Below are 25,283 nucleotides of genomic sequence, written 5' to 3'. Positions count from 1 at the left end.
CTCATGGAAAGAAAAGAAGAAGAACATAAGTACGCTTTCTTCAAGAATGTGGCTGGACTTTTTCTTGTGTTCCATACGCTATTCTGAAGGAAGCAATATTTAAAATTTCTTTCTGGTATAGCTTTCTTAAAACATTTTATTCTAAAAACAAATTGTCACATTTTCTTTCTTCTGCATTCATAATAATGTAAACATACTTGAAGGATCAAACTGAAGAGCTACCTAAATCACAATTTTCAACCATAAAATTAAAATTCACAAAATGAATCCCACTCTTGAGGTTTTTGTCTGTCCCATTAGCTTTAGCAGAGTGGACATACTCTGGGTATTATCAGTGAAGCAGGGTCACCAAGTTCTAGAACACATACTTTCTCTGTCATGGGCCTGTTTGGGGAATAGTCTCACTAAAATACTAAAATACTGTGAAGCCTTCAGCCAGATGAGACAGTCTTTAGTTTACTGCCCTCCCAATTGCTCTAAAATAAGTAACTTGTAGACTTTTTTGGGGAGGAAGAAGTTTGAATGAAACATTGAACTCTGTCATGCATTCCCAACTATACTTACTTCTTCAGAACAGCTATTTCATTCTCCAGGTTGCTCTCCTGGGTGACTGGTGACTTTTTAATGCACTTCAAAGCAAAAAGCTTGCCAGTGATTCTATGCTTCACCAGGAAAACTTCTGAAAAGGCTCCTCTGTAAGGAAAATAAAAAGGAAAGGCTGGGCATTATACTGCCGTAGTTAACTTAATTGCTAAGATATAAAACCCTGCCACAATATATAGCCTTAAAGGAAGATACATTAACACTACTTTCAGAAGCAGATGGCACTACTAATTAGATCCAGGGATTTGGCTGCAAATTCAAGGGTATTAATTGGATACATTCCCTGTGAGATTTGAGTTCTATTTATTGTGCAATAGCATAATAAATAGAGGAAACCATGGCATAGAAATAAGTTAGGCTTATGAGCTAAAATGTAGCAATTGTATAACAATATAGAATAGCTGATCATTATGTTAATTGTCAAGTTATAATCTATAAAGAATAAGTAGGATTCTACATATCTTTGCACAATAGTGATAATATTCATTGTCAAGTGATTTTTTCCATTCTAGCACTAGGATTACCAGAACTCAAGGGAATCTCTATTCGCTACAATGCCAATAGAGACTTTTCTGCTTTCTGGATATAATAGTGCCTGTTCTTCATTGGGTGGAACACAACCCTAACATCTTTTGTAATTATAAACCCTAAGGTAAAGGTTGCTCTGCACATGTGTGCTAGTTGTTTCTGTCTATAGGGATGGTGCTCATCTCCGTTTCAAAGCCAAAGAGCCAGCGCTGTCTGAAGATGTCTCATTGTCATGTGGTTGGCATGATTAAATGCCAAAGGCACACAGAGCTGTTACTTTCCCACCAAAGTGGTTCCTATTTTCTATTTGCATTTTTTACATGTTTTTGAACTGCTAGGTTGGCAGAAGCTGGGACAAATAATGGGAGGTCACTCCATTACATGGCACTAGGGATTCAAACCACTGAACTGCCAATATTTTGATTGACAAGTTCAGCATCTTAGCCACTGAGCCACTTATTCTCTGCCATGGGCCTGTTTGGGGAATAGTCTCACTAAAATACTAAAATATTGTGAAGTTTTCAGCCAGATAAGACAGTCTTTAGTCTTTAGCCCCTTATTATAAACTCTACTGTATGTTAATTGTGAAATCACTCCACAGGAAGTTTTGAACTGTAAATTATTTGTAAGTCTGGTTGTGTTTTATTGCCCCATCCCAACACCCAAATCACTTCTTCCTACATCCCACTGAATGAAGAAGGCATTTGCTTTTCCTGAATATTACCTTCCTTACCAGGACTTGAAAAACATTTTTGCCTAAGTAACAGGTTTTCCATGTTTCTTTCAAAGTCACTTACTTTGTTCTCTGCAGCAATAAAGCAGAAGATTCTAGGAAACACTTTGATTTCTTACAGGGACAAATTATTTTGATTTTGTATAACCAAAATTACAACTACCACAAAATCCCAAAATGGCTCTGTTCAGACTTCCAAATAAGAGACTTCAACACAATGCAAGTCAGGAAAGTAAAATGAAATAAAAAGACATTACAAATGTTGTTTACAACATTCTGTCATAACAGTCCCCATCCCAGATAGATAGAAAGGATGCTTCTCAAATTAGGCAACCTTGTTTTGCTGGTGAAAAGTAAAGAGAACAAAATTATATAATGAAAGATAATTGAGGAACAAAGTGTTCCAGCTTTTAACAGCATTTCCCAGCAAACTATGGTAAGAAAGAAAAGGATCAAATTTAAGCTAAGGTGGTTGTTAATATTTTTAGAGTATTTATAGTTTTTGTTGTGTTAAGCAAAATTTAGAATTATTCATAATTAGCAAAACCTTACTCAAATCAGTAAATTAGTAAATTACAGTAAGTTAGTTCCTATGTTAAGAAAGGTCTGTTCTACATTTCATCAACTCTGGAATAAACTGTAACTTGAAACTACAATTACATCTATATTATAAACCTGCGTAGAGTATGAAGAGGGCATGATAGTTCAGGGGTTAAAGATGATGAGCTTGTCAGCTGGAAAGTGGACAGCGTGGATTTGAGGTCCGAGTGCCGCACAATAGGGTGAGCTCCTGTCATTTGCCCCAGCTCCTGTCCACCTAGCAGTTTGAAAGTATGCAAATGCAAGTAGATAAATAGGTACCACTTCAATGGGAAGGTAAGTATTCTGTGCACCTCTGAGTATAGTCATCCTGGCCACATGACCACAGAAACATTTTCAGACAATGCTGGTTCCCTCAATTAAGAAAATCTTAGCACTGTGCTTAGAGTCAGACACAACTGGACATGGGAAATGTCTATGGAGATTCTCAATCTAAACGAAGAAGCTCCTTGGATGTGAAGCGAAACATCTTCAAAGAAAAACCAGAAAGTCTAGTTGCCTCTTGAAAAAGCATGTTTGAATAAGGGAAACTTTTACCTTTATACAGTATGATGACCAAGATCCTTATGCTTTCATCATAGGAGTTGGCTACAGTTTATTATGACATGAGAACATCCTAAAATTTTCTGTCTAGCCTTTCTAACTAGTCTTTTGTCAATATAGGATTTTAAAGAGATATTTGTTTATTTATAAATCAAATGAATGAAGCTATACAATTTAGAATTGTAATTATTTATTAGTTTTACAGTTTAATAATGAGATAACTTCCAGTAAACAAAATTGTCACCTGGTGTTTTCAGAAGTAAACAGAGAAAGTAAACATTGCATAATATTTATTAAATATTTTATTCATTAAAATGTTTTATCAATGCCAAGTTTATATTATATTTGTAAATAGCTTTTAGACTTTTTGGCAATAAATACAATTGATGGAAGAAAACATTTATGTACCATTGATGCCTATCTGAGAATTGCGATTATTCTTTCTGCATTGCCGTACAAAATAATATGTAGAAAAGAAGCAAAATGAAGAATACAATATCACGTATGAAAATTGGGTTTATGAAAGATGCTGTTACTGTGATCATGTCATCTTGAATGGTGTGTGACAGTTTCTCAGCCATTCTTGAAATCATTTTCTCCCTTTTTCACCCCGTAGCAGCTACTTACTTGGGGGTAAGTTAGGTGGGAAAAGGGAAGAAAAAAAAAGGGAAGGAAGGGAGAGATGGAGAAAAATGAAGGACAGGAGGGAAGGAAGGAATACGGAGGAATTAACCACTCTTCTTGGCCTCTGCTGCCCACTTCCCACCCCCACAACTCATGTCCTCCACACTTGCCCCAAGTCAAAGGACATTTCTTATGCATTCTTATGCACTTTCCTGAACTATGGAAGGAGGGAGGGAGAAAGAAGATAGGGTCAGAATGAAGGGGAGGAAGAGAGGGGGAGGGAAGGGCAGAGGAAAGGTGGGAGAAAAGAAAGGAAGGAGGGAACGAGGAAGGAACAGGGAAGAATGAAGGAATGAAGGAAGCAAGGGAGAAAGGGAGAAAGGAAGAAAGATTTCTGATGCTCCGAGCCAGCTTCTTAAGGAAATATCTCTGAAACAATGACTCAGTAAAGCATGGGCTGTCTAGCGTCAATTATAGATTTAAATGTAAACACAATTTCCAGGATTAAGAAGTAGTGACTATGGTTTATAAGCTGCAAATTGTTTTATATTGTATGGTTAGTAGACTTAGACATGACTGGGCAGGGGAAATAGTGGGTTTTGGATCCTGTCGCAACCGGTATGCTGCGACGGAGCTGGGCATTCTTGGCGGACACACACGCTAAGCACACATGCATACTCCACCACCCAGCAACACTCTGATGTTCAGCAGATTTGCACAAGTGTTGCACGCTATGCATCTATGTGCAATTATCCATTTCCCTCAAAAAGTGGTAAGGAATTCTAGTATGGTAGCTGCTGCTACCAGCTGTGTTACTCCTCTGAAGAAATCTGAACTTTCCTCAGAATTGTGCACACGTGCACAGCATGCAAACTGCATGATCACTGAACCGGCTGTTAAACTGAGATGATCCCACCACTGTTCAAAAGGTAATGAATAGAAAATGGCCACTTAATCTATCCAGAATAGAATTTTTGTTTTAGATTTCCTACGTTAGGTAACCCAATCCAGGTCAATACATATAATTAAAAGAACTAACAGAAATAGATTGAAAATTGGAGAGGAAGACTAAAAACAAAATGAGGGAGCAGACATTAGCCCACATAATGGACAGCAAATCTACGAAGAGCAAAGAACAGTGGAAAATGAGATTTACTGTACATACTTTTATTACATCTAAAACAATGAAGATCTGATACTTTAAGATCAATTGTCCTTCATTCAAGGCAGAAAGCCACTTGTAATTGTTTAAAGTTGTGAACCAATGCTTTACGTAGACTGCACTGTGCACAGAACTCATTGAAATGTATTTCTCTGCTTTATCAGGTCACTGAAAATTCATTCTCAGCACCTGAGGAGTTGAACTGCAGAGATGGTACAATGGGGATTGACGACAAAGTTTAGCAATCCTGAGCAAGTTATATCACAGGTTTATTCAACTGGGGGCAATAAACATTATAGAATGTTACAAATTCATGCTATTCTCCAGGGGAGTGGAAACAACAGTTTCCAAGGCATATTTATTTTATGTTAATAGCAAGCTATGTTCCATTTGTAGACCTTATTCAAAGTGCTTTGAGATACTGCATATAAGCTGTATTTATCAGGATGTTATTTCATTTGTTATCCTTTCCTCCATCTCATTTAATTTATTTCACCTGTTTCTTGTTCATTTCCACTTGAAGCATGAATATCTGGAAGTGAAATATCTAGTTTAAGTAAAGACTTAAAAAAATTGAGACCATTGCTTCTGTTTTTCTTGATTGTAAATATATATTTTTGAATTTTTCTCATACATTCTTTATTCATTTCATTTACACGCAAGAGTCATATGTGTATGTATATGTACGCTTGGAGTAGACTTAAATAAGACTAGAGTTCATGAAGTTCTAAATTAAGTTCTGTTGATTATATGAGAATATTTTTTTATTATTAATAATTTTTTTTATTTTGTTACATAAACAACACATGCCCATACCAGTGGGAAAAGAAAAAATCAAAACACAAAAAAGACAAAAAACAGAAAACAAGGCAGGGGAAAAAAAAACAAAAAAAACAAAAACAAAAAAAACACAAGTATATATTATAAAAAAGTATATCAGCTGGTTACAACATGTTTTTGTGCATCTCTTCCACTAATTCATATTACTTCAAATATCTTAACTCAAATGTTTACCATATTGACATCATCATACCTCCACTTTTAGTTGACTACAGTTATTTAAACATCTTTCATCCTTAACTATGCCAAAGATTTAATCCATAACCACATGCTAGCATTTCATTTACTTGTTTATAAAATCCTCCATTAACATCAAATCCTCATATCCTGTTTTAGCTAAACATCCATAATATTTAATACCAAAAATTCCATCCTCCATGTATATAGTTTATTATCATTCTCCTTTCTTTATGTAATTATATCGTATATCATAACATTTTCCCCATATTAGTTAACATTTAACTCTATATAGTTTTATTTTATTTTTTAATAGTGATAATTATTGTGATTAATAATCTTTGTATATGGTCCAAAAATATTTCTAACCTTCCCTTCTCATATCCAATTATTATTTATCATATCAACTCCACATTATATACATTACTATCATTATCAATTATTATTCAACTATGACTATTACAAATAAAATTAATTAGGTTTAGCTAATTTTGAATTGTATTCTTCCATCTATCAGCCTGTGTCTCTCCAATAACAAAACCTCCTTAATCCTGTTGCCATTCGTGGATCAAGTTCTCCAAACGTCTTTATGAGCAAGTCCAAACAAGAAGATCTTCGCACCTTTTTGCTTAAGGTGCCTCTCATGTAATGTCGTTGTCCTACGTTTATTCCACTTTTCAGCTTGTCTTTAATTCTCAGTGGTGGTATCAAAAGTTTTGCAAATGATGTTTCATAAAGTATAAATTCTTTAATGCTTCTCATTCCTCCTGCACTCTGTCTTTCGAAGTAAATCTTCTGTGTGGCTGCCCCCCCTTCAAATGCTCCATCTTTTTCTCCCTCAGAGGTAAACCAGATGCCCGGAATGTCAGCAAATTGAAAATCTTCATCTCTGACATCCTTCATTTGTATTTCAGGAACATTCAAACATTCAACATTCTCACTTTTTTCTTCATATTTTGATGTTAAAAGCAGCAAATAATCCAGCTTTTTTTCAAATCTGTCGTACGTGTCATATAGCTTTTGTAGTGTGGAAAAAATCATTTGAAATGAATCATTTGAAATTTGAACAGACGCCATCTTTGTACGCAGTTAGTATTTTCCCTTTAGAGGCTTTAAGGTATTTGCAAGTAAAAACAAGCTGGGAGCTGTACAATCTTATCTGATCTTAGACCAACCTAGCCAAGCAATAAAAGTGTCAAGTTGTAGGGAGCCAAATTATAGTAAATTGGTTTACAGCCCACTTACAGAGAGTCAGAGGAGATGTTGGAGTAATCTTTCCTTTGTCCATGTAAGTAGCATTTAAAACATTTAAGAAATAGGGTAACCACCGTCCATAAACCAATAAAGAGATCCAATTCGCTGCTAGATTCTTCTGTTCTTTGGTTTCAATTAGCTTAAATTTTTATGTGGACCATGTCTCTCTGAGTAATAAAATCACCTTACCAGCTGGAAACACTCACGCCATTCTTAGGGGCAACCTGCAGTTTTGGTTAGCTTACGGCTAATCCAGAAGTCACTGGCAAAGGAGGTTAAATTCCAATCCCCCAGGGACTTTGTGAACGTCTCTGGGGTCACTGGATCTCCTCCAACCTTTCACTGTCTCTCCGGGACAGTTTGGGTTCAAAAATGAACTGTCCAATTTCTTCGGAATAGCGGTGAAGCTTCTGGCTTGTGAGGCAAAAAGAAAGAAAGTGGCTCCCCCCCCCCCCGGCAGCAGGCTGTAGCGAGAGCCGCGGAGGCGAAAGGTGAAGAGGGGTGGGGGGGTGTTTGCAGCCCTGGTTCTGTCTCCCAGCAGCCCCAGGAGGAAATGGCAAAGAGGGGTGGGGGGTGTTCCAAGAGCCCCCCCCTTTGGCACTCCGCAAGGCTTGCCGGAGCTCTGGGAGAAAGCGGTGGGAGCGGAATGCTGTCCTCTATTGCCGGAAAGTCCGGGGAGGGAAGTGGGGCTCGTGGAGACTCGCTCGCAGCCGGCTTCTCTGGAGCGGGGGGGGGAACAATAGAAGCGGAGCGGATCCTCTTGCCGCTCCGCTTCTATTACCCCCCCCCCCACTCCAGAGAAGCCGGCTGCGAGCGAGTCTCCACGAGCCTCGCTTCCCTCCCCGGACTTTCCGGCAATAGAGGACAGCATTCCGCTCCCACCGCTTTCTCCCAGAGCTCCGGCAAGCCTTGCAGAGTGCCAAAAGGGGAGGGGGGGCTCTTGGAATACCCCCCATCCCTTTTTGCCGTTTCCTCCTGGGGCTGCTGGGAGACGGAACCAGGGCTGCAAACACCCCCCCCACCCCTCTTCACCTTTCACCTCCGTGGTTCCTCCTCGACCCCCACCTCTTGCATCCCCAAGTCTGTGTCCACCAGGCATCTCACGTTTATGCCCGCCATAAACACGAGATGCCTGGCAGACACAGCGGGGGGGTCGGAGGAGGCGGAGGGGTGCGAGGTGGCAGCCGGCGAAGAAGCCGGCTCCTTCCCTCTCTTCTCAAGCAAACTCTCTCTCAAATTGTTTGAGTGAAGTTAAGAAAGAAACACACACACACACACACACACACACACAGACAATAAAAACAAATGACAATTACTTAAATTACAAATAAATTGAATTCCTTCCCCCTGCCCCCTCCCTCTGACCAACATACCTTCCAGCTACACCAAAATTCCAGATTCGATCTAGCTAAGCTCCAGGACCAGGCAGGCTAGGATAGTGGCTCCTAGAGCCACCACATGCCCTCTGCAGGAAGAGGCCTGAGAACTATGGGCCTCATTTGCATACTAATTTTTTGCTTTTTAACCCTTGGTTAACCCTTAAAAGGCAAAAAAATCCTTATGCAAAGGAGGCCCCGAGTTCTCTGGCCTCCTCCTATACTTAAACACTATGTACACTCCAAATCACTGTGAGTTGAAGTCTGGTAGCAACTAGCTTGGCCTTAATTATTTTAGAAAAAATCTTTAAAATTCCTTCCTTTTCCTGAGGAGACTGGTGAGGCCCCGCCTCCCCTGCCTCTAATGAGTGCACGTCCCTGGAGCAATTCTAGGCAAAGTATGAAATGTCTGTATTATTTTAATATGCTATATACCTGTGTTGCTGAACCTTTTTGGCACCAAGTGCCAAAATGAGAGAGCGCATTTGTGGGGGAGCACTGGCAACTGGAAGAGCAGTTCCTCGGCACACATGTGCACACTGGGAAGCTGAGCTTCTGGTTTCCTGTGTGCCCATGTGTGCCGGTCACCTGGTCTTTTGTTGCTCCTACATGCATGAAGACCAGCTGTCTGGCATGCATGTGTGCACCGGAACCCGGAGGAACAGTGGGCGATGGCTGGCATATCCAGAGAGATGGCTTTGTGTGCCATTTCCAGCACCCTAGGCATTGCATATAATACCTAGGCATTATGCAGAATAACAAGAACTATTTAGGCAAAGTATGAAAGTATGAAAAGAGAGTCATGAAAAGGGCTATGGTTACCTAACCCTAACCCTAACCCTAATCCTTTATTGAAAAAAAACATATGAAAATGAAATAAGAAATGCAAAATAAAGTATAGGACTTTCTTATTTAAAAAAAAGAGAGAGAAAAAGACCAGTATTGACTTACTTGTTGCAACTAGAATGGCAAGAATGGCATTTTATATTTTGCTGGATTACCTAGAATACCTAGGAAATGCATGTAACATTAAGTGTTTTATATTTTGACAGCCCATTTTTAGCATTCTATAGATTTCTGGGCATTCTATAAAATGCCTAATTTCACACATGGATGGTACAACTTACACAATAATTTTAGTAATATTGTTCAATGAGCTATAGAAACATGATTCATATATCAGCTAATCCTGAATGCAATACAATCAACAACAACAAATGTATATTTAGCATAATACTGCCAACATGTTAATACTGTTTCATTTTTTTAATTCTCTGGTTTTTACGTTAGGTTCTTTTTTTTTTCTGTACTTTTTAGTTATACTTCTTTCTATAAAATTCCTGTTGAATTGGGCACTCAATAACAATTTGTAGTAATCCCTATATTCACAACTGAAGATAGTAGGAAATCTTCATCCCACATATCAGATGCACTGGAATCTGTTTCATGTTTCGTTCCTAAACAGTTTATGATAATTACAGCCCACATTTAAGATCACTTGAATCAACAAGCTGGTGCAAAGGAAACAAAAGCTTCTGTAGGTTTTTTTTTCCCTACATGAAATACAAGGATCCTAGCTCTGGATAACCATTCTAATCCAAAAGGCTGACTAACCATGAATCCATCACAGACTGAGAACATTTGCACTTGGACTCATGAGGGAAGCAGAAGAATGACAGTAGAACAGACATGTTTTCTTAAGTGTTTGAAAGAACACACGTTCCAATGTCCTTGACAACTCCATATTTATTTATATTAATAACAAAAGTCTGCCAAATGAAATGGCAGGTTTGAATTGTGGGATTTTTCTGGCTTTACCATATATGAACCTGGAGGTTATTTTACTCAAAGCATTGTGTGCACAATTTATTTATTTATGTATTAGTTTATTTATCCTCCTTTTTTCTATCTATTGTAACATATACTCTCCCTTTCAAGCTGCAAAGGTGTAGTTTTGATGGATTTATACAAGGAATTAGTAATGGGATTAAAGCAATGTTTGCCACAGTAGCAGTGTCTTCCACTAAGTATAGACTAAAAATAAAACAAGCAAGTAAAACATTAATCTATCCACATGACTCTTTGCCTGAATTCACACAGTAAGCCAGGCTAAAAATGTTATTGGCTAATGTCCAATATATGATGTGAACACAGTCATAGGGATATCCTGTTTAAATTGAAATTGTAAATTTATGAACGGCTAGCCCAAAATCTTTTCTGAAACCTGATAGTCTAACATGCAATAAAAAACTATGTATTTCAGATTGTGTATCCAGTTTGTGATAAATATAGCAAAATTACAGTTGTTTCTCACTCTAATTGGAAATAAAAAGGCATAATTTAGTCAAATATAGCTGAGGAGTAGATGCCACTATTTTTTATTCCTCTTACACCCAATTAATTTTGGACAGGATTTATATACTGTACCTTCAACTAGATCTTTAGGCATCTTTATTAATAATGTTGTTTCCCAGATTTTAAAAAGGTCTGTTCTTGAATAAACATATACAAAATGAAAGCCTGTTTTGATCAGGTTCCAATTAAGAGTTTGGAAGTAGGGCCAATATATTTTCTATTTCATTAGATGGCTTCTCTTATCCTGTGTTTCGTATCTAGACTTAGGGAAATAATAATCCTCCACTTGGTTCTCTTGAGGGGAAAATTTTCAAATGGATCCCAAATAGATATTTTTATTGTTGTAGCAGTTTCCCATGCAGAATGGCCAATAATATGTCAACAACTCACATCTGGCTTGTTTATCTCATGGGAAGTGACTTAATAAATGGAAAAAAAATAACTCTACTACTGAAGCCTGGATCATCAAAGTTAGTACCTCTTTGAAAGCTTATAGTTCATTTCTTATAATGTCAAAATAGGAATGGAATGGAAAAGAAAGACATCATGAAATAGTAAAAATGAAAGATCACTGTGAATACATGAGACAATGTGATTCCTCCATACTATCTTGCGCTACTAACAACTAGTTCTAGAGATGGACTATGGTGCCTAATGTTTCTTCATTAGTTATGGTGTAGCTTCTAGTCTCATAGTACCTGGACACCACAAAATAGTTGGAGAGAACTCTCAACTGCCACAATTCATATTTAGACCTTCTCTCTCAATGTTCAGATCTACATATTAGAGAAGGAAATTAATTCAGATTGCATCATCTGAAAATAAGAACCAGACTAGATCTTTGATTTAGTTTTGACAATTTTAGAATGAATATAAACTATCAGAGAGATCAAGTAGTTGAATCTTTTCAAATTACAATCACAATTGTTCCTGATATTTATTTTATTTTATAATATTTGGATCCATTTCAAATATCTTGGAACCAAAGGTGTTATACAAATGCCTTCTTTCTCCTGCTTTCCCCCCATAAGAACAACCTCGTGAAGTAAGTTGGTGGAGAGAAAATGACTCTTGTTCAGTTACTCAGGGAGCTTCTAATAACTGAGGATGGACTAAGACCTGGGTTTTCCTAATGCTCTTCTAGCACCCAAATCAATATACCACAGTGCATTCTTCCAAGGCAATTCCCAACATTTCAGAAATGTGTTCTGATTAGAGCTGCAGAATAACTGCAGAATTGCAGTAGAGTTGAAGCATTTTGACAAGCATTTTGAGTCATTCTTTAGATATTTGGAGTGTTTATAAAAAGAAACTTTGGGGAAATGTTAAATCATACAGTGAATGGAATGCTTTTAAAAGTCCATTATGATCAAATGAGAGTTGGTGGAAAAAGCTAATTGATAGGATGCTCAGACCCCTTGTTGGCTTCAGGGAGGAGGAAAATGACATTTATGATACAATATTGAAGTCACTTCAATGTCAAGAGAGAAATAAAGTGGATGCAAAGTGTGAAGGAGAATATTTTGACCGTTCAGCTATGTAATCAAGAGACCCACTGCAGAGCCAATGGAGTATTTTTTTTTTTAAAAAGAAAACATACAAGATGATTGTTTTGATGAGCAAGATGAATTTCAGAAATAAAACAGTTCTGGGGGAGAAAAATTAATCTCTCAGCCACACATGCTTAAGAGCTGACATTGTTATTCCTAATGGACACATAAGAGTAAGCAACCTAATAACCATGGATACTAATGTGCTGGAAAACTATTAATAAAGAAAGAAAGATATTATGACATTTTAAAGGTTAATGCATTTACTCTTGCATAACCTGCCACAGATCACCATATATTTCATCGGATGCCTCAGAAGTATACCATTCTTATGCAATGATAAATATGTTCATTTTAAAATACGATAAGACTACTTCATTTTCTGATGGAGACTAATGGAGTTAAAAGAGAGGGAAATGGTGACAGGGTGCTGTTTATTGTAGCATGAAGCATTGTGGACCTTCTTTCTCCAAGTTTCTGCCTTCTTACACTTTTGGACTGGATGCAATTTTAATTGATATCAGGCCAGGCTGATAGGGTCTAACACTAATTGGAAGCAGGCCAGATCTGAAAAGCTTCTTTTATAGTCTTTCCTGGTCTATCTATTTTTTCACATGAAATCAACTTTATCTCACATTCCTCATATTGGTTTCCTACCCCATATGAACACCATGTGAGGTAAAGTATCTGAGTATCTGAACCTTGTGTGAAAAAGAATCTTCCCCAAAGGGTTCAAAGCAGAGGTGGGTTCTCCCGGTTCAGCCTGGATTGGGTGAACTAGTAATGGCGGTGGTGGGAGATTCTGCCCACTCACTCAGACACTTCTGCGCATGTGCAGAAGCGTGGCGTGGACAAGCAAACCAGTAGTAAAAAAAATGGAAACCTACCACTGGTCCAAAGCTCCTTCACTCTTCGCTTTTTAGCAGCTTCTGAAAGGAGCCTGGAACTTTGGAATAGCTAGAAATGAAACAGTGTGAATAATAAAAATAAAAAGGAACAACAAACACTTACGATCCAAGTATTTCCATGAAAACAAATGTTTTTCTGATGTTGGCAGTCGGTTTCTTCCAGGAAGTGCCATCATCCTCTTGTTTGCAACCCATCTTCTCCAGAGTTAAAGCTGAAATTTCTGAAATGATATAATAATGGTTGAAGAACCATTATTCTAAACAGTTATTAATGACAATACATTAGTAAATTCTCACATTTTTCTGTGTCAGATTTCTGGCATCTTTAGCAGATGCCAGAAGACTGAACAACCTGCAGTCCAGCAGAAAAGAATCTGCCTAAAATATTAGAATGTGCAGAAATGAATAGATTATCACTTGCAATTAAAGAGAAAGAACAAATGGGTTATTATGCAATATGTGAAACATTTTATCGATGGTTAGAGGATAAATATAAAAATTAGATACAAAGGTAGATGAGTAAAATATAGAAAATAGTAGAGTTAATAATAGGGTTAATAGAGTTAAGCAAACTAAGAACAGGATGTAAAGTATCAGCTATTTAATGTATTGGTATTAAGCTAAGAATAAATTAAATAATGAATATGATTGTAAATTTTAACTGTTATTGCACAAACATTTGTACTCAGATGACACACTGTTTAATGGAAAATGGATTATTTGTACTAAAATAAAATTGAAAAAATTGAAAAAAGAAAATAATCTGCATATGTAATTGTTTACAGTGGTAAACAATCCCCAATAATTTACCATTGGTTACCTTTTAATTTCTACAATTTGATTTTCTAATTACTTTCCATGCTCTGGAATTCTTCTGTAAACTACAAACCTAGTTTACAAACCTAAACTAAAACAATGCTGATGCTGTCATCATCTATCCTATTTTTCTTCGAGAGCCTGAACTACTCTCTTATGTTAATGGGCAGCATTTCCTAACACTTGTAAGCCCCAGCTGTAAGCCCCAGGAGGGTTTTCAGCACCATGAAGCTTTAAATTGTCAAAAGACTTGTCATTTGAGCTTCTAACTTTTACTGAGGGTCAGAAATGTTCCTCTGAGTATTCTGTATATGTCAGCCACTGTTTTGCTTCTTGCTTTCAGCTGCCATGGAAACGGGGAGGGGGGCATGGTATTCGGGGTGGGAATAATTGATACAGGAGTGATAGTTAAAACGAGAGTTTTGTTCTCACCATCTTCTGTGCATGCTGATGGCCGATGTTTGGAGTTGGTCAAGGCCAACCATCCTGCATATCAACCTGATAATGCTTCTTGGAGATGCACCCACATGACACCTAAGGGATTTGCAGATTGGGCAATAGGATGGGGCTTGTTGGGAGAGGGGGTTAGGCAAATGTTTGATATGTATGATTTTGCACGTTTCTGCCTCACACTTTGCTTTACTTCGCTGCTATCTTTTCATAACCAGTAAAAGTATTCTTAATTCTACAAATGGAGTTAAGTGGTTTCTTTCTTGGTTGCTGAAGAAGGCGTGCTTGACAGTATTTGGAATATGAAAATTTAGATCTGGTGATTCAGAGGCATTAGAAAATACAATGTTGATCTGAAAATTTCAAAGTAGGATTATTTTAGGGTGATGATAAAATAATTGCTGCTATTATTCTAGATGGCTGGTTCTTGTTATCCATTGTGACAAAGCGTTTGGACTATCATCATAAAATACATTAGACTAATGTACTTAGCACCAGCATTAATGTACATAGTAAAGCTAGTTTGGAAATCACATAGAAAATCTAAATTCCATTCCTTTTAATTGCAATAAAATGTGCCATAATAATTAGGCTGCTATTTTTATTAGGATCGACCCAAATTTTATGCCAAATGTAAAACTCAGGGATATTAGATGCTAACACACTCATTAGGTAGTAATGATTGTAGTTTATAGTTGTTTCTAAAGATTGTGTAATCTTATTGCTCATCAAAGTTAATAGACTACCGTTAGAATTCAGAGCTAACACATACGGAAACAGATTATATAATTGCAAATTGAATAGAATGTTTAGACCAGATTCATTGTGAATAAAGAGTGGGCAAAGTCAGATAATAACAACACAGAATAAACCTTCCTTCAAACAGTAATTAAATTAAAGCATTTTACATATACACACTCAAATAGGAGGCTTAGGGGAAAACTACATGATAATTAAAACATATTTTCTTCTACCTATTTCTTTTCTTTTCCTGGTTGTAATGCATGATGGTGATAGGAGAGAAGGGGAGTAAAGCTCTTATTTCAATCATGACTATTGATATAAGAAGAAAGGTTGATTTTTTTTCTCCAAAGTATCATTGTTTATAAGAAATATAAATATACATCTGCATGTATCTTTTTTCTAAACAAAAATCCTAAGTAGGTAAGATGGTGGAATAGCTTTTTGTTCTTTTGTATATGGCACTTCCAGTCCAGAATAAGCCAGCACCTATTTTCACTAGAGCAAATAGAAAATGTAGATAAAGGTACACGGATTCTGATTTTTATAACCGGATAACTGATCAGAGTATAAATCTTAATGCTGGAGTAATCTGAAAGAAATATAAACCCAAGTGTTACTTTGATACAAATTGAATGGTAGCATCCATAGCATTCAACATTTGTCTTTTAAGGAGTGCTTGCAAGAATTGGATAATCTGGAATTTTCAATGCTTAGGTTTGGATCTTACTATGCATCACAAAAGGCAATGAAACATTAAGAATTTTGATTGATAAAAGTGTTAGTTTCTTCTATCCAGGTTCTTTTTAAAATGGTTGCTGTTTAAGGATGGAGACTGAATCTCATAGGTTGTTGCCAGGTACTTGTTTTTGAATCATACTTTTAATATAAAACTAGTTGTGGCTTCATTAAATATCAGTAGAATAGTATTTAAATGTGAACAGTCAAAGGTGAAACTGCTTGATGCGTACTTTGACAGGAAAAGTCCAAAGAAGCTGCTGGCACCACCCAGCAGGCAAAATTTATGCTGCTTCACTGATCAGCAGACTGGCAGGTAAGTTGTGAGGATCAGCGCCTGATTTTCTGCATTTATTGAGAGCTTACTTCCAAACTGTAAATCATAAGATTGCAATGTTAAGAACCTTCAAGAAATTGACACACCATCTATAGAAGGAAAGGCTACACAATGCTGTACTGTTTGTGTATGCTTGGAGACTGGCATTTTGTGGTACTCAGTATTAAATAAATCAATGAATAGAATAGCAGAAATATAGATATGCAGGAACAAGGCTGCACTCTACCCCTTGCCTTATTAGCAAAGTATAAATGTGTTGAGGAAGTTTACAAAGCTGCTCTGCCTTGATCTGAGAATTAAATAGAAATTAAATGAAAACAACAGATGTTGCATGTTCTCCAGCCTAGGCATATCAAGATGTTGACTAATTTTAATCCTTTTCTTCTGCAAAACAGTTCAGAGAAATATTCTATTGTCCCACCACCATTAGCTATAGATCTTCCAGGGAGCTCTTACTTCCAGGCTGAATTCAGATTTTCTCAGTAACTCCATTTATCACCATGGCTACATTTGGCTTATACAGGTAGAAGCCCTTTATAGGACAAAATGTAAACATACGTATCAGGAGGTTTTTTCCCCCCAACTATATTTAACAATAATTTCTGCAATTAAAGAGAGTTCTGAAAGCACTTCTAAATGGAAACTCTGGAAATACCCAAACACACAATTGGAAGATGGAGATGGGTGCAAACTTCAACATTGCTCAAAGGCTGAAACACCATCACTCTTCCTAACCTCCTCCTTTTTCTGGAATAGCAAAAGTGTTTTTACACATGACTGCATTTGCCATTGGCCAAATAGATTCTTTTGTTAAAAAGAGGAACATTTTGAACAGAGAGAATCACTACTGCACAGGGAAAAAAAAGAGGAAGAAAAAATATGTTTTTGTGGCAAACTTTCATTTCCCACTGAAATAGTATTTGCCACCTATAATGACCAGGGTTATACAATTTTCGAGTGCCCCAGAATCAGACATCAAAGATTAATTCAAGCATGGTCAAAGAAAAATGGACTCAGCTGCTGAAGAATGACATTTTCAGTCTTTTAAACCCTTTAAAAGCTAATATGTTTGAAACTGTGCTTGATCTCTAGTTAACGATTAGATTCCAAATCTTGATATGAATTGCCTTTTTTATATATTTTATATATTTCTTTCGATAGACAAATTTAGCAGAGCTTAAGAATGTAAAAAAGGAAGTAGTTTATTGACAATATTTGAAAAATTGCTTATAGAGATTCTCAGTCATCCACGTCCTGGTTGTCCCAAAGGTGCTTTTCAGGAGGCAACTGGACTTTCTTGTTTTTCTTTGAAGACATTTTGCTTCTCATCCAAGAAGCTTTTTCAGGTCTGACTGGGATGGTGGGAAATGGAAGAGCTGAAGAAGCTTCTTGGATGAGAAGTAAAACATCTTCAAAAGAAAAAAACAAGAAAGTCCAGATGTCTTCTGATAGACCATGGTTTGGCACAACCATGACCTGGATGACTAAGAATCTCCAAAGACATTTAGCTATGTACTTTGGGATGAACACACTTTGAATGGTGTGGGAGTATGAATGGATTTCCAGAAAAAAAAGGAACCATTTGCACTTCATCTCAAATGGTTGAGATGCAGACAACACAGAATCATCCCCAACAGCCTGCACCTGTCTTCCACAGTGAAGTAACACAGGGCAGAAAACACCCTGCAACCAAGAAAGCTCCACATCCATTCACACTGCTCAGGTGACCCTGATGACACAAATAAATCTCCAAGAATGCAAATGACCAGCTGTCTGCAAAGAATAGAAATCCTTCCATTCCCCTCCATCCAGTCAGAGCTGAAAAAGCTTCTTGGATGAGAAGCGAACCATCTTCAAAGAAAAAAAAGCAAGAAAATCCATTTGCCTCCTGAAAAAGCACCTTTGGGACCACCAAGTTTGTTTTATTTGTTTGTTTTCCTAGCAGAGCAGCCTTCTGCAACCTGGTCTCCTGTAGTTGGACTGTAATTACTATCATTCCTAATAAGCATGGGCTATAACCTGGAAAAGGTAACTATAACATAAGTTTAATTAGCAGATTGAAGAAACCTGCATAGGAGTATAATAATACTCTCATAATTCACTGTGACTCAACTTTTGGAGGCTAGGAAAACATTTGGAATTCTGGAATCATGTAACTGGCACATTTTCAAAATGACTGCCAAGAAAGATAAATCATGAATAAACAACTATAATGGGCATGGTTTGTAAAACAAAAAAAAAAAACTACCAAAAGGCATACTAACATGCCAATATGATTTTGTGAGGTCTAGGCACATTGCTGCAAATAAATATGATATTCCAGAAGCTGCTACTGGGCCACATATACACTCAAACACATACAAACAGGCAGAGCTTTGATCGCACCAGTTTGGCTTCCATTTTAACATTTCCCCCCTACTTTGCGGCCATATCTGTGGCTATCATTGTGGTTATTGCATTTGCCTTGAAGTTGTATTATTGGCTATAGCAGCAATTACTTCATTAGTTTCCTCCCAGGATGTTCTCTTATAAATCCAGGATGAACTAGTTTATAGGGCAGTGCAGGGAAGAAAAAGATGCTTTAAATGGCATTAGAACCAGTGTGCAATTTCTTAGGACAGGTATTTCTTTTCCCACCTGCAGTGACACTGGGGAAAGATGCAGCTGATTGAAGGAATTGCAGGTACTGAGGAGGGTAAAATCTGTTAGACTTGATTATACTCCTTACCTTGAAAGCAAGTCAGATGGTTGGTAGAGAGCGGGAATAAAGGAAATAGAAGCCAGGAATCAAATGGGAGCCACACATTTTATGCTAGTAGAACTTTCTGTCAGTGCAAGGGTAGGTGGATAGCAGCATAATCTGGTGGTAGGAAAAGGCCTCTCCTTGATGAGATTCAATAGAACATACAAATCTCTACCTGCCTTTTTGCAAAACAGCCATACTTCTGATGACCTTTATGTGCCTGGTCAAGCCATTGCACATAAAGAGGAGACAATAGATGGATCAAAATGCAGTGATAAACTGCAAAGGTGGGAATGTAACTTTTACATTCTATTTTACCTGTCAACCCTAGCAGAGGTTAGGACATGATGGAACAAATTCTATGCTAACTTTCTTCTTACAGAGATTTTTTAAATTTTTTTAAAAAGGAAGGGATGTTGAAATATAAAAGTGTACCCAAAGTGTTTGCCTTCTATATCACTTCTTCTGTTTTCATTCTGACTTTTGTGAAGATAGCATGGCCACATATATATTGCCAAAAATATATATGAAATATATAAATGTATGAAATAAAATACATCACTAGAACAGAATGAGCATTCCAATTTACTTTGCATACTAATAATATTTGGATTTAACTAAGGGTTTAAAATAATTATTCTAGATCAGGGGTCTCAAACTCGATTTCATTGAGGACTGCATCAGGGTCATGTTGGATCTCGGGGGAGGGGGGCTGGAGTGAGCATAGTGAGGGTGGGCATGGCCAGCTCAATGTCACTTATGTTGGGGGTGCCTGTGGTGGCCCAAGCATTCTGCCAGCAAAAATGGGCTCTCAAGCTCTGTTTTCACCTGCAATGGCCTCCTGCAACCTTCTGCCTGCAAAAACGGAGCTTAGATGGGCTGCACAAGGCTCTTGTGAGCGCCATTTTCACTGGTAAGAGGGACTGTGGGCCGGTCCTTCACTGTTTCCAGGGTGACCCTGCGGGCCAGATCTAAGCACCCGATGGGCCAGATCTGCCCCCCCCCCGGGCCGTGAGTTTGACACCCCTGTCAATAGAAATACTACCAAATAGAAAATAAAAATACTACCATTTCATTAACACAGCTTGTTTCACATTATCTTATTCTCTTAGAGATAGCTCTGGTTTCAGAAGCAGTCCCTTTCCTGACTTATTTGGAGCCATTAATCTTAAAGACAGTGGATACAATGGGACGTTGTGCCAAACTGTGGCTTCTTCTTGGCCTGTTTACTTACTCCCATTAAAAAAAAAGACTTAAGTGAAAATGAGGAGACAGGTCTGCTATAATAGCAACACACAGGCGCCAACCAGTTCTTACTTTTGAAAAACAAAAGGCTCCCAGTCTTTTTTGATGATGACAGGAGAAAGAAATGTGGGATGTTGTAGATTTTCCAGTAGTCTGTTTACTAATGTTGATCAATAGCAATACAATAGCAGAGTTGGAAGGTACCTTGGAGGTCTTCTAGTCCAACCCCCTGCCTAGGCAGGAAACCTTATAATGTTTCAGACAAATGGCTATCCAACATCTTCTTAAAGACTTCCAGTGTTTGGGCATTCACAGCTTCTGGAGACAAGCTGTTTCACTGATTAATTGTTCTGTCAGGAAATTTCTCCTCAGTTCTAAGTTGCTTCTCTCCTTGATTAGTTTCCACTGATTGCTTCTTGTTCTACCCTCAGGTGCCTTGGAAAATAGTTTGACTCCCTCTTCTTTGTAGCAACCCCTGAGATATTGGAATACTGCTATCATGTCTCCCCTGGTCCTTCTTTTCATTAAACTAGACATACCCAGTTCCTGCAACCATTCTTCATATGTTTTAGTCTCCAGTCCCCTAATCATCTTTGTTGCTCTTCTCTGTATTCTTTCCAGAGTCTCCACATCTTTTCTATATCGTGGCGACCAGAACTGAATGCAGTATTCCAAGTGTGGCCTTACCAAGGCATTATAAAGTGGTATTAACACTTCACGTGATCTTGATTCTATCCCTCTGTTTATGCAGCCTAGAACTGTGTTGGCTTTTTTTGGCAGCTGCTGCACACTGCTGGCTCATATTTAAATGGTTGTCCACTAGGACTCCAAGATCCCTTTCACAGTTACTACTGTTGAGCAAGGTACCACCTATACTGTACCTGAGCATTTCGTTTTTGTTGCCTAAATGTAGAACCTTACTCTTTTCACCATTGAATTTCATTTTATTAGATAGTGCCCAATGTTCAAGTTTGTCAAGAACCTTCTGTAATTTTAGTCTATCTTCTGGAGTGTTGGCTATTCCTGCCAGCTTGGTGTCATCTGCAAATTTAATGAGTTCCCCATTTATTCCCTCATCCAAATCATTAATGAAAATGTTGAAGAATACTGGGCCCAAAACAGAGCCTTGGGGTACTCCACTGCATATTTCCTCCATGAAGATGCAGTTCCATTGAGGACTACACGTTGAGTGTGGTTGGTCAGCCAGTTACGAATCCATGTGGTGGTGATGCTGTCTAACCCACATTCTTCTACTTTATCTAGTAGTAGGTTATGGTATACCTTATCAAATTCCTTACTGAAGTCCAAGTAAGCTATATCGACGGAATTCCTCTGGTCCACTAATTTTGTCACATTATCAAAGAATGCAATAAGATTAGTCTGGCATGATCTTTTATGTCGTTTCATTAAAAGAAGTGGTATCAACAAAACTAGTATTTTCTGAGAGTGGAATACTTAAACTAGTACTGCTATGAATAAAGCCTGACATCTTAGTCTAAATACAAATTTATGCCATTTATTTCAGAGTCAGTGAGTGTTAATCTTATAAAAATCTAGGATAATTTGATGTGGTGGCTTAATTCTCATGATAATTGTAAAATTATGTTCATGAATAACCCATTTAAGAAAAAAGTGCCAACCCAGTTAAAGTTGGCAGTTTTTAGAAGGTAGCTTTTTCACAACTGTTTATCTCATTAGTTTATTTTAGAAATACATTTGTTATGATAAGTTATGCCCACAATATACAGAATAAGCATAGGTAAAGTGAAATTGTCCCCATCTAGGTACCATAACTGGAATGCAGAAATCCAGATGTCCATTAGGTGGCAGCAAAGGAAAACTTAGCTTAGATCTCAGTGGGCTTTCTGCAGTCCAGTTTTGGTAGCCTTAGACTAGTCAGCATGTGGCCTGTTAATCACCAGGGTGTTAAATAAGGCTAAGCTCTAACAGTTATTTTGATTAAGCTTCTGAAATGAACAGCAAAAAAGATGAGCAACCAAGAAGTCAACGTGATCATCAGGCATGAAATAAGGAAGCTGTGAATGAAGCAGATTGTGCGGAAATATAATTACTGGTCTAGTTAGCAGTATGCCATCTGACATTGATATCTTGATGATTCCTAAACATGTGGAATTAACATGTGAGAGAATATATAAGAAGGCATTTGGGAGAAAGCAGAGTTTCCATTTTGTCTTTTTTTTCTGTCACCCATTTTGCAAATATGCATGATGTTCATTTACATTGTTGAATGTGTTACTTTTTTGAGTAAAACCAGAAAAGATTTTTTAAACATGTTATATAATACATTGAACCCATCCACATTTTTCTATTTCACTGTTGTTTGATTGACACTAAAACAAACTATAGTTAATGATATCTATAAAGAGATGGCCCAACCAGAAAAGAAACTGAGGAAAAATATAGAACCAGGGAATAAATTATGCCCTTTATTTCATATTATACAATATTTGATATTATATTATTTCATATAATATAAGTTCATTAAATTATAGAGAGAAGAGATGTGAGAGACACACAGAAAGATGAATGACTTGCAAAACATTCCAATGTGTCAGTCTAAGAATAGACAATTTTGTATCTTCATAGCCCTAATAAATCAAATGCCCATGAAGTGGTACAAAGAGTCAACCAAACTTTAATCTAAAACAAATGATCGTTAGAGCCTTATATAGAGGTAAAAATCTCACAATACATTAATGCGTCTATGGAAATTCTCAGTCATCTATGTCATTGTTGTCCCAAAGATGCTTTTCAAAAGGTAACTGGACTTGCTTTGTTTTTTCCTTGAAGAAGTTTCACTTCTCATCTAAGAAGCTGCTTCAGTTCCTTAGAACTGAAGAAGCTCCTTGTATGCGAAGAGAAACATTTTCAAGTAAAAAATAAAGACAGTGCAGTTACTTTTTGAAAAAGCACTTTTGGAACAATCCATTAATTTATTTTACTACTTATCAATACTACATAGGAATTCAAACTGTTCCCTCTGGGTCTCAATAGGGATGCATATATTTTGCATAAAGAGAAGACAGAAGCTTAACTTCCTACTACCTCTCCCAGCCAAAGTAGTATAATATAAAGTAGTATAATGCTTTATTTGGTTTGATACAGAGACTAATGTGTCATGCAATACAATCTAATAACATGGATAAACATTCCACTGATAAAAATTGTTCAGCATTCATATCCTGTAGCACAAGCAGTGAAGCATAATCTGCTGAAAGAATATATTAATAAAACTACAGAAATACAGCAATTAACTCAGTCAAAGTTGAAATGAGAAGAAAAACAAAATAAAGCTTTTGTGATTTCTCCTCCCTCTTTTGTGACTCTTAATATATTAACCCAAAGAGATAGTGGAGGTAAAGCAAATCATTTGCATTATAAAACATAATAATTCATCTAAAAGTCAATGCATCATTAACACAGTCTTTTGTTCCATCATACTAATTACTAAGAAAACTGCAGTCTCCAATATATATCTTCAACTGATTACATGCTAAAAAGAAAACTTAATCCATATAGTAAACAAGAAGAGACCACGTTATTGATGGCAAAGGAATGCATTTTGCTAGAGGTCATTGAAAAAGGAACTCAAAATTACTTCTGATATTAATGTTCAAATTGTTACAAGCATTTGCAAAGATTTCTTAGCCCTGTGATCCACCTCGTTCCACAGTTTATTCAACCATAAGCAAAAGGACAGAGTAAAGTATTATGCTGGGATACAAAATCAGCAAAGCAGTCTGTTAATGATGAAAACAGCAACACACTCTGAAACAGACCGATCAGAATGCACATCATAGTTTTGACAAAATAGACACAGAACATAAATGGTTGTCAAGGAAATAGGATCGACTTACCCCCAGACCAAAACGAAGGAACTTCTCTTCTCTGACTTGCCTGTTCAGCTCCTACAGGTCTAGAGGGATTAATGCTAACAATAAACCAAGATTAAAGGGGAGGGAAGCAGGAGGCTCCTTTCATGAGATCACAGCTAAGCAAGCTCTTACGGGGTGATGACTTAGCAGTAGCATGCACTTCTTGGTGGGTGTTTCTGTAACAATAATAAAAGTGGCATTTTTACACTTGTCCTTAACACACTCCAAGCCCTTTTATATGTGGGTTTGAAGGGTGTTTTTGAATAGTAAAAACAGCATTTGATACATATTCCTTTTCCTTGCTTGCTAAGATTATAGTAAACCCCACTCCCCATGGCACATATTTCTGCCAATGCAAATTTCTGGAGGCTGAAAGGCAATCCATGGTGCTGAAATCAAATTCCAGTCTAAAAACAAAAGGATCAAGGAACTTAACACAGAAGCTGTTTTCAATGCATAACTTTCACAGAAACTAGGTATCCAAACATACACACATGAAAAATATGCAATATTCTATCCTGTCAAATCAATGCCATTCAAGCTAAAAGATACCACCAATAATGAGAAAAGATGGAAAAATCAGCAATGTGGCTATTGTACAATGGTATATTATTTTAAATCCAGTGTAGAGATTATATTCATTTTTGAAATGCACAGCTTTAATTTCAGAAGAAAGGAAGGTTTATCATTGACAAATGGTTAGGTAATAGTAAATGAAATGTACATTAAAAAGATTCAGAGATAATATTATTTCACACAACCAAATTCTAATAAAATTTTGAGATTATAGCCAGACCTAGTCTAATTTCATAATTCATGCCAAACCATAATCTAAATTATGACCTTTAATGTCTGGATACCTACATCATGCTTGGCTAGAACCAAGCAAGCAACATTGTAGTTTAATATAATATATGAATCATAGATATATTTAAGTGGTCATTGTTTCGAGACTTGAATCTGGCAAAAAGGTTTGGATTCTTCCCACATGCAATTCATCCACCGATTTACTGGATGATGACAAATGATAAATCTTTAGAAACTCTGTTTACCTCCATTCATTT

At 37.1% G+C, this 25,283-nt stretch overlaps 1 protein-coding gene across 1 annotated transcript in view; it reads right to left on the bottom strand.

Moving 5' to 3' along the window:
• CAMK1G (calcium/calmodulin dependent protein kinase IG) overlaps positions 1-24,306 on the bottom strand; it is a 40,664-nt gene extending 16,358 nt beyond the window's left edge. The window contains exons 1-3 of the mRNA XM_032218324.1: positions 24,202-24,306; positions 13,357-13,474; positions 565-693 (exon numbers count right to left, since the gene is read on the bottom strand). Of these exons, the coding sequence (XP_032074215.1) occupies positions 565-693; positions 13,357-13,448 (221 nt within the window). The 5' untranslated portion in view covers positions 13,449-13,474; positions 24,202-24,306. The remainder of the gene's footprint in view (positions 1-564; positions 694-13,356; positions 13,475-24,201) is intronic.
• Between the last annotated feature and the right edge of the window lie 977 nt (positions 24,307-25,283).

This window comes from Thamnophis elegans, chromosome 5 (genome assembly GCF_009769535.1).
Source record: "Thamnophis elegans isolate rThaEle1 chromosome 5, rThaEle1.pri, whole genome shotgun sequence".
Classification (NCBI taxonomy): domain Eukaryota; kingdom Metazoa; phylum Chordata; class Lepidosauria; order Squamata; family Colubridae; genus Thamnophis; species Thamnophis elegans.
The sequence above is the reverse complement of the archived record's forward strand: the minus strand, read 5'-3'. Positions and strand labels throughout refer to the sequence as shown.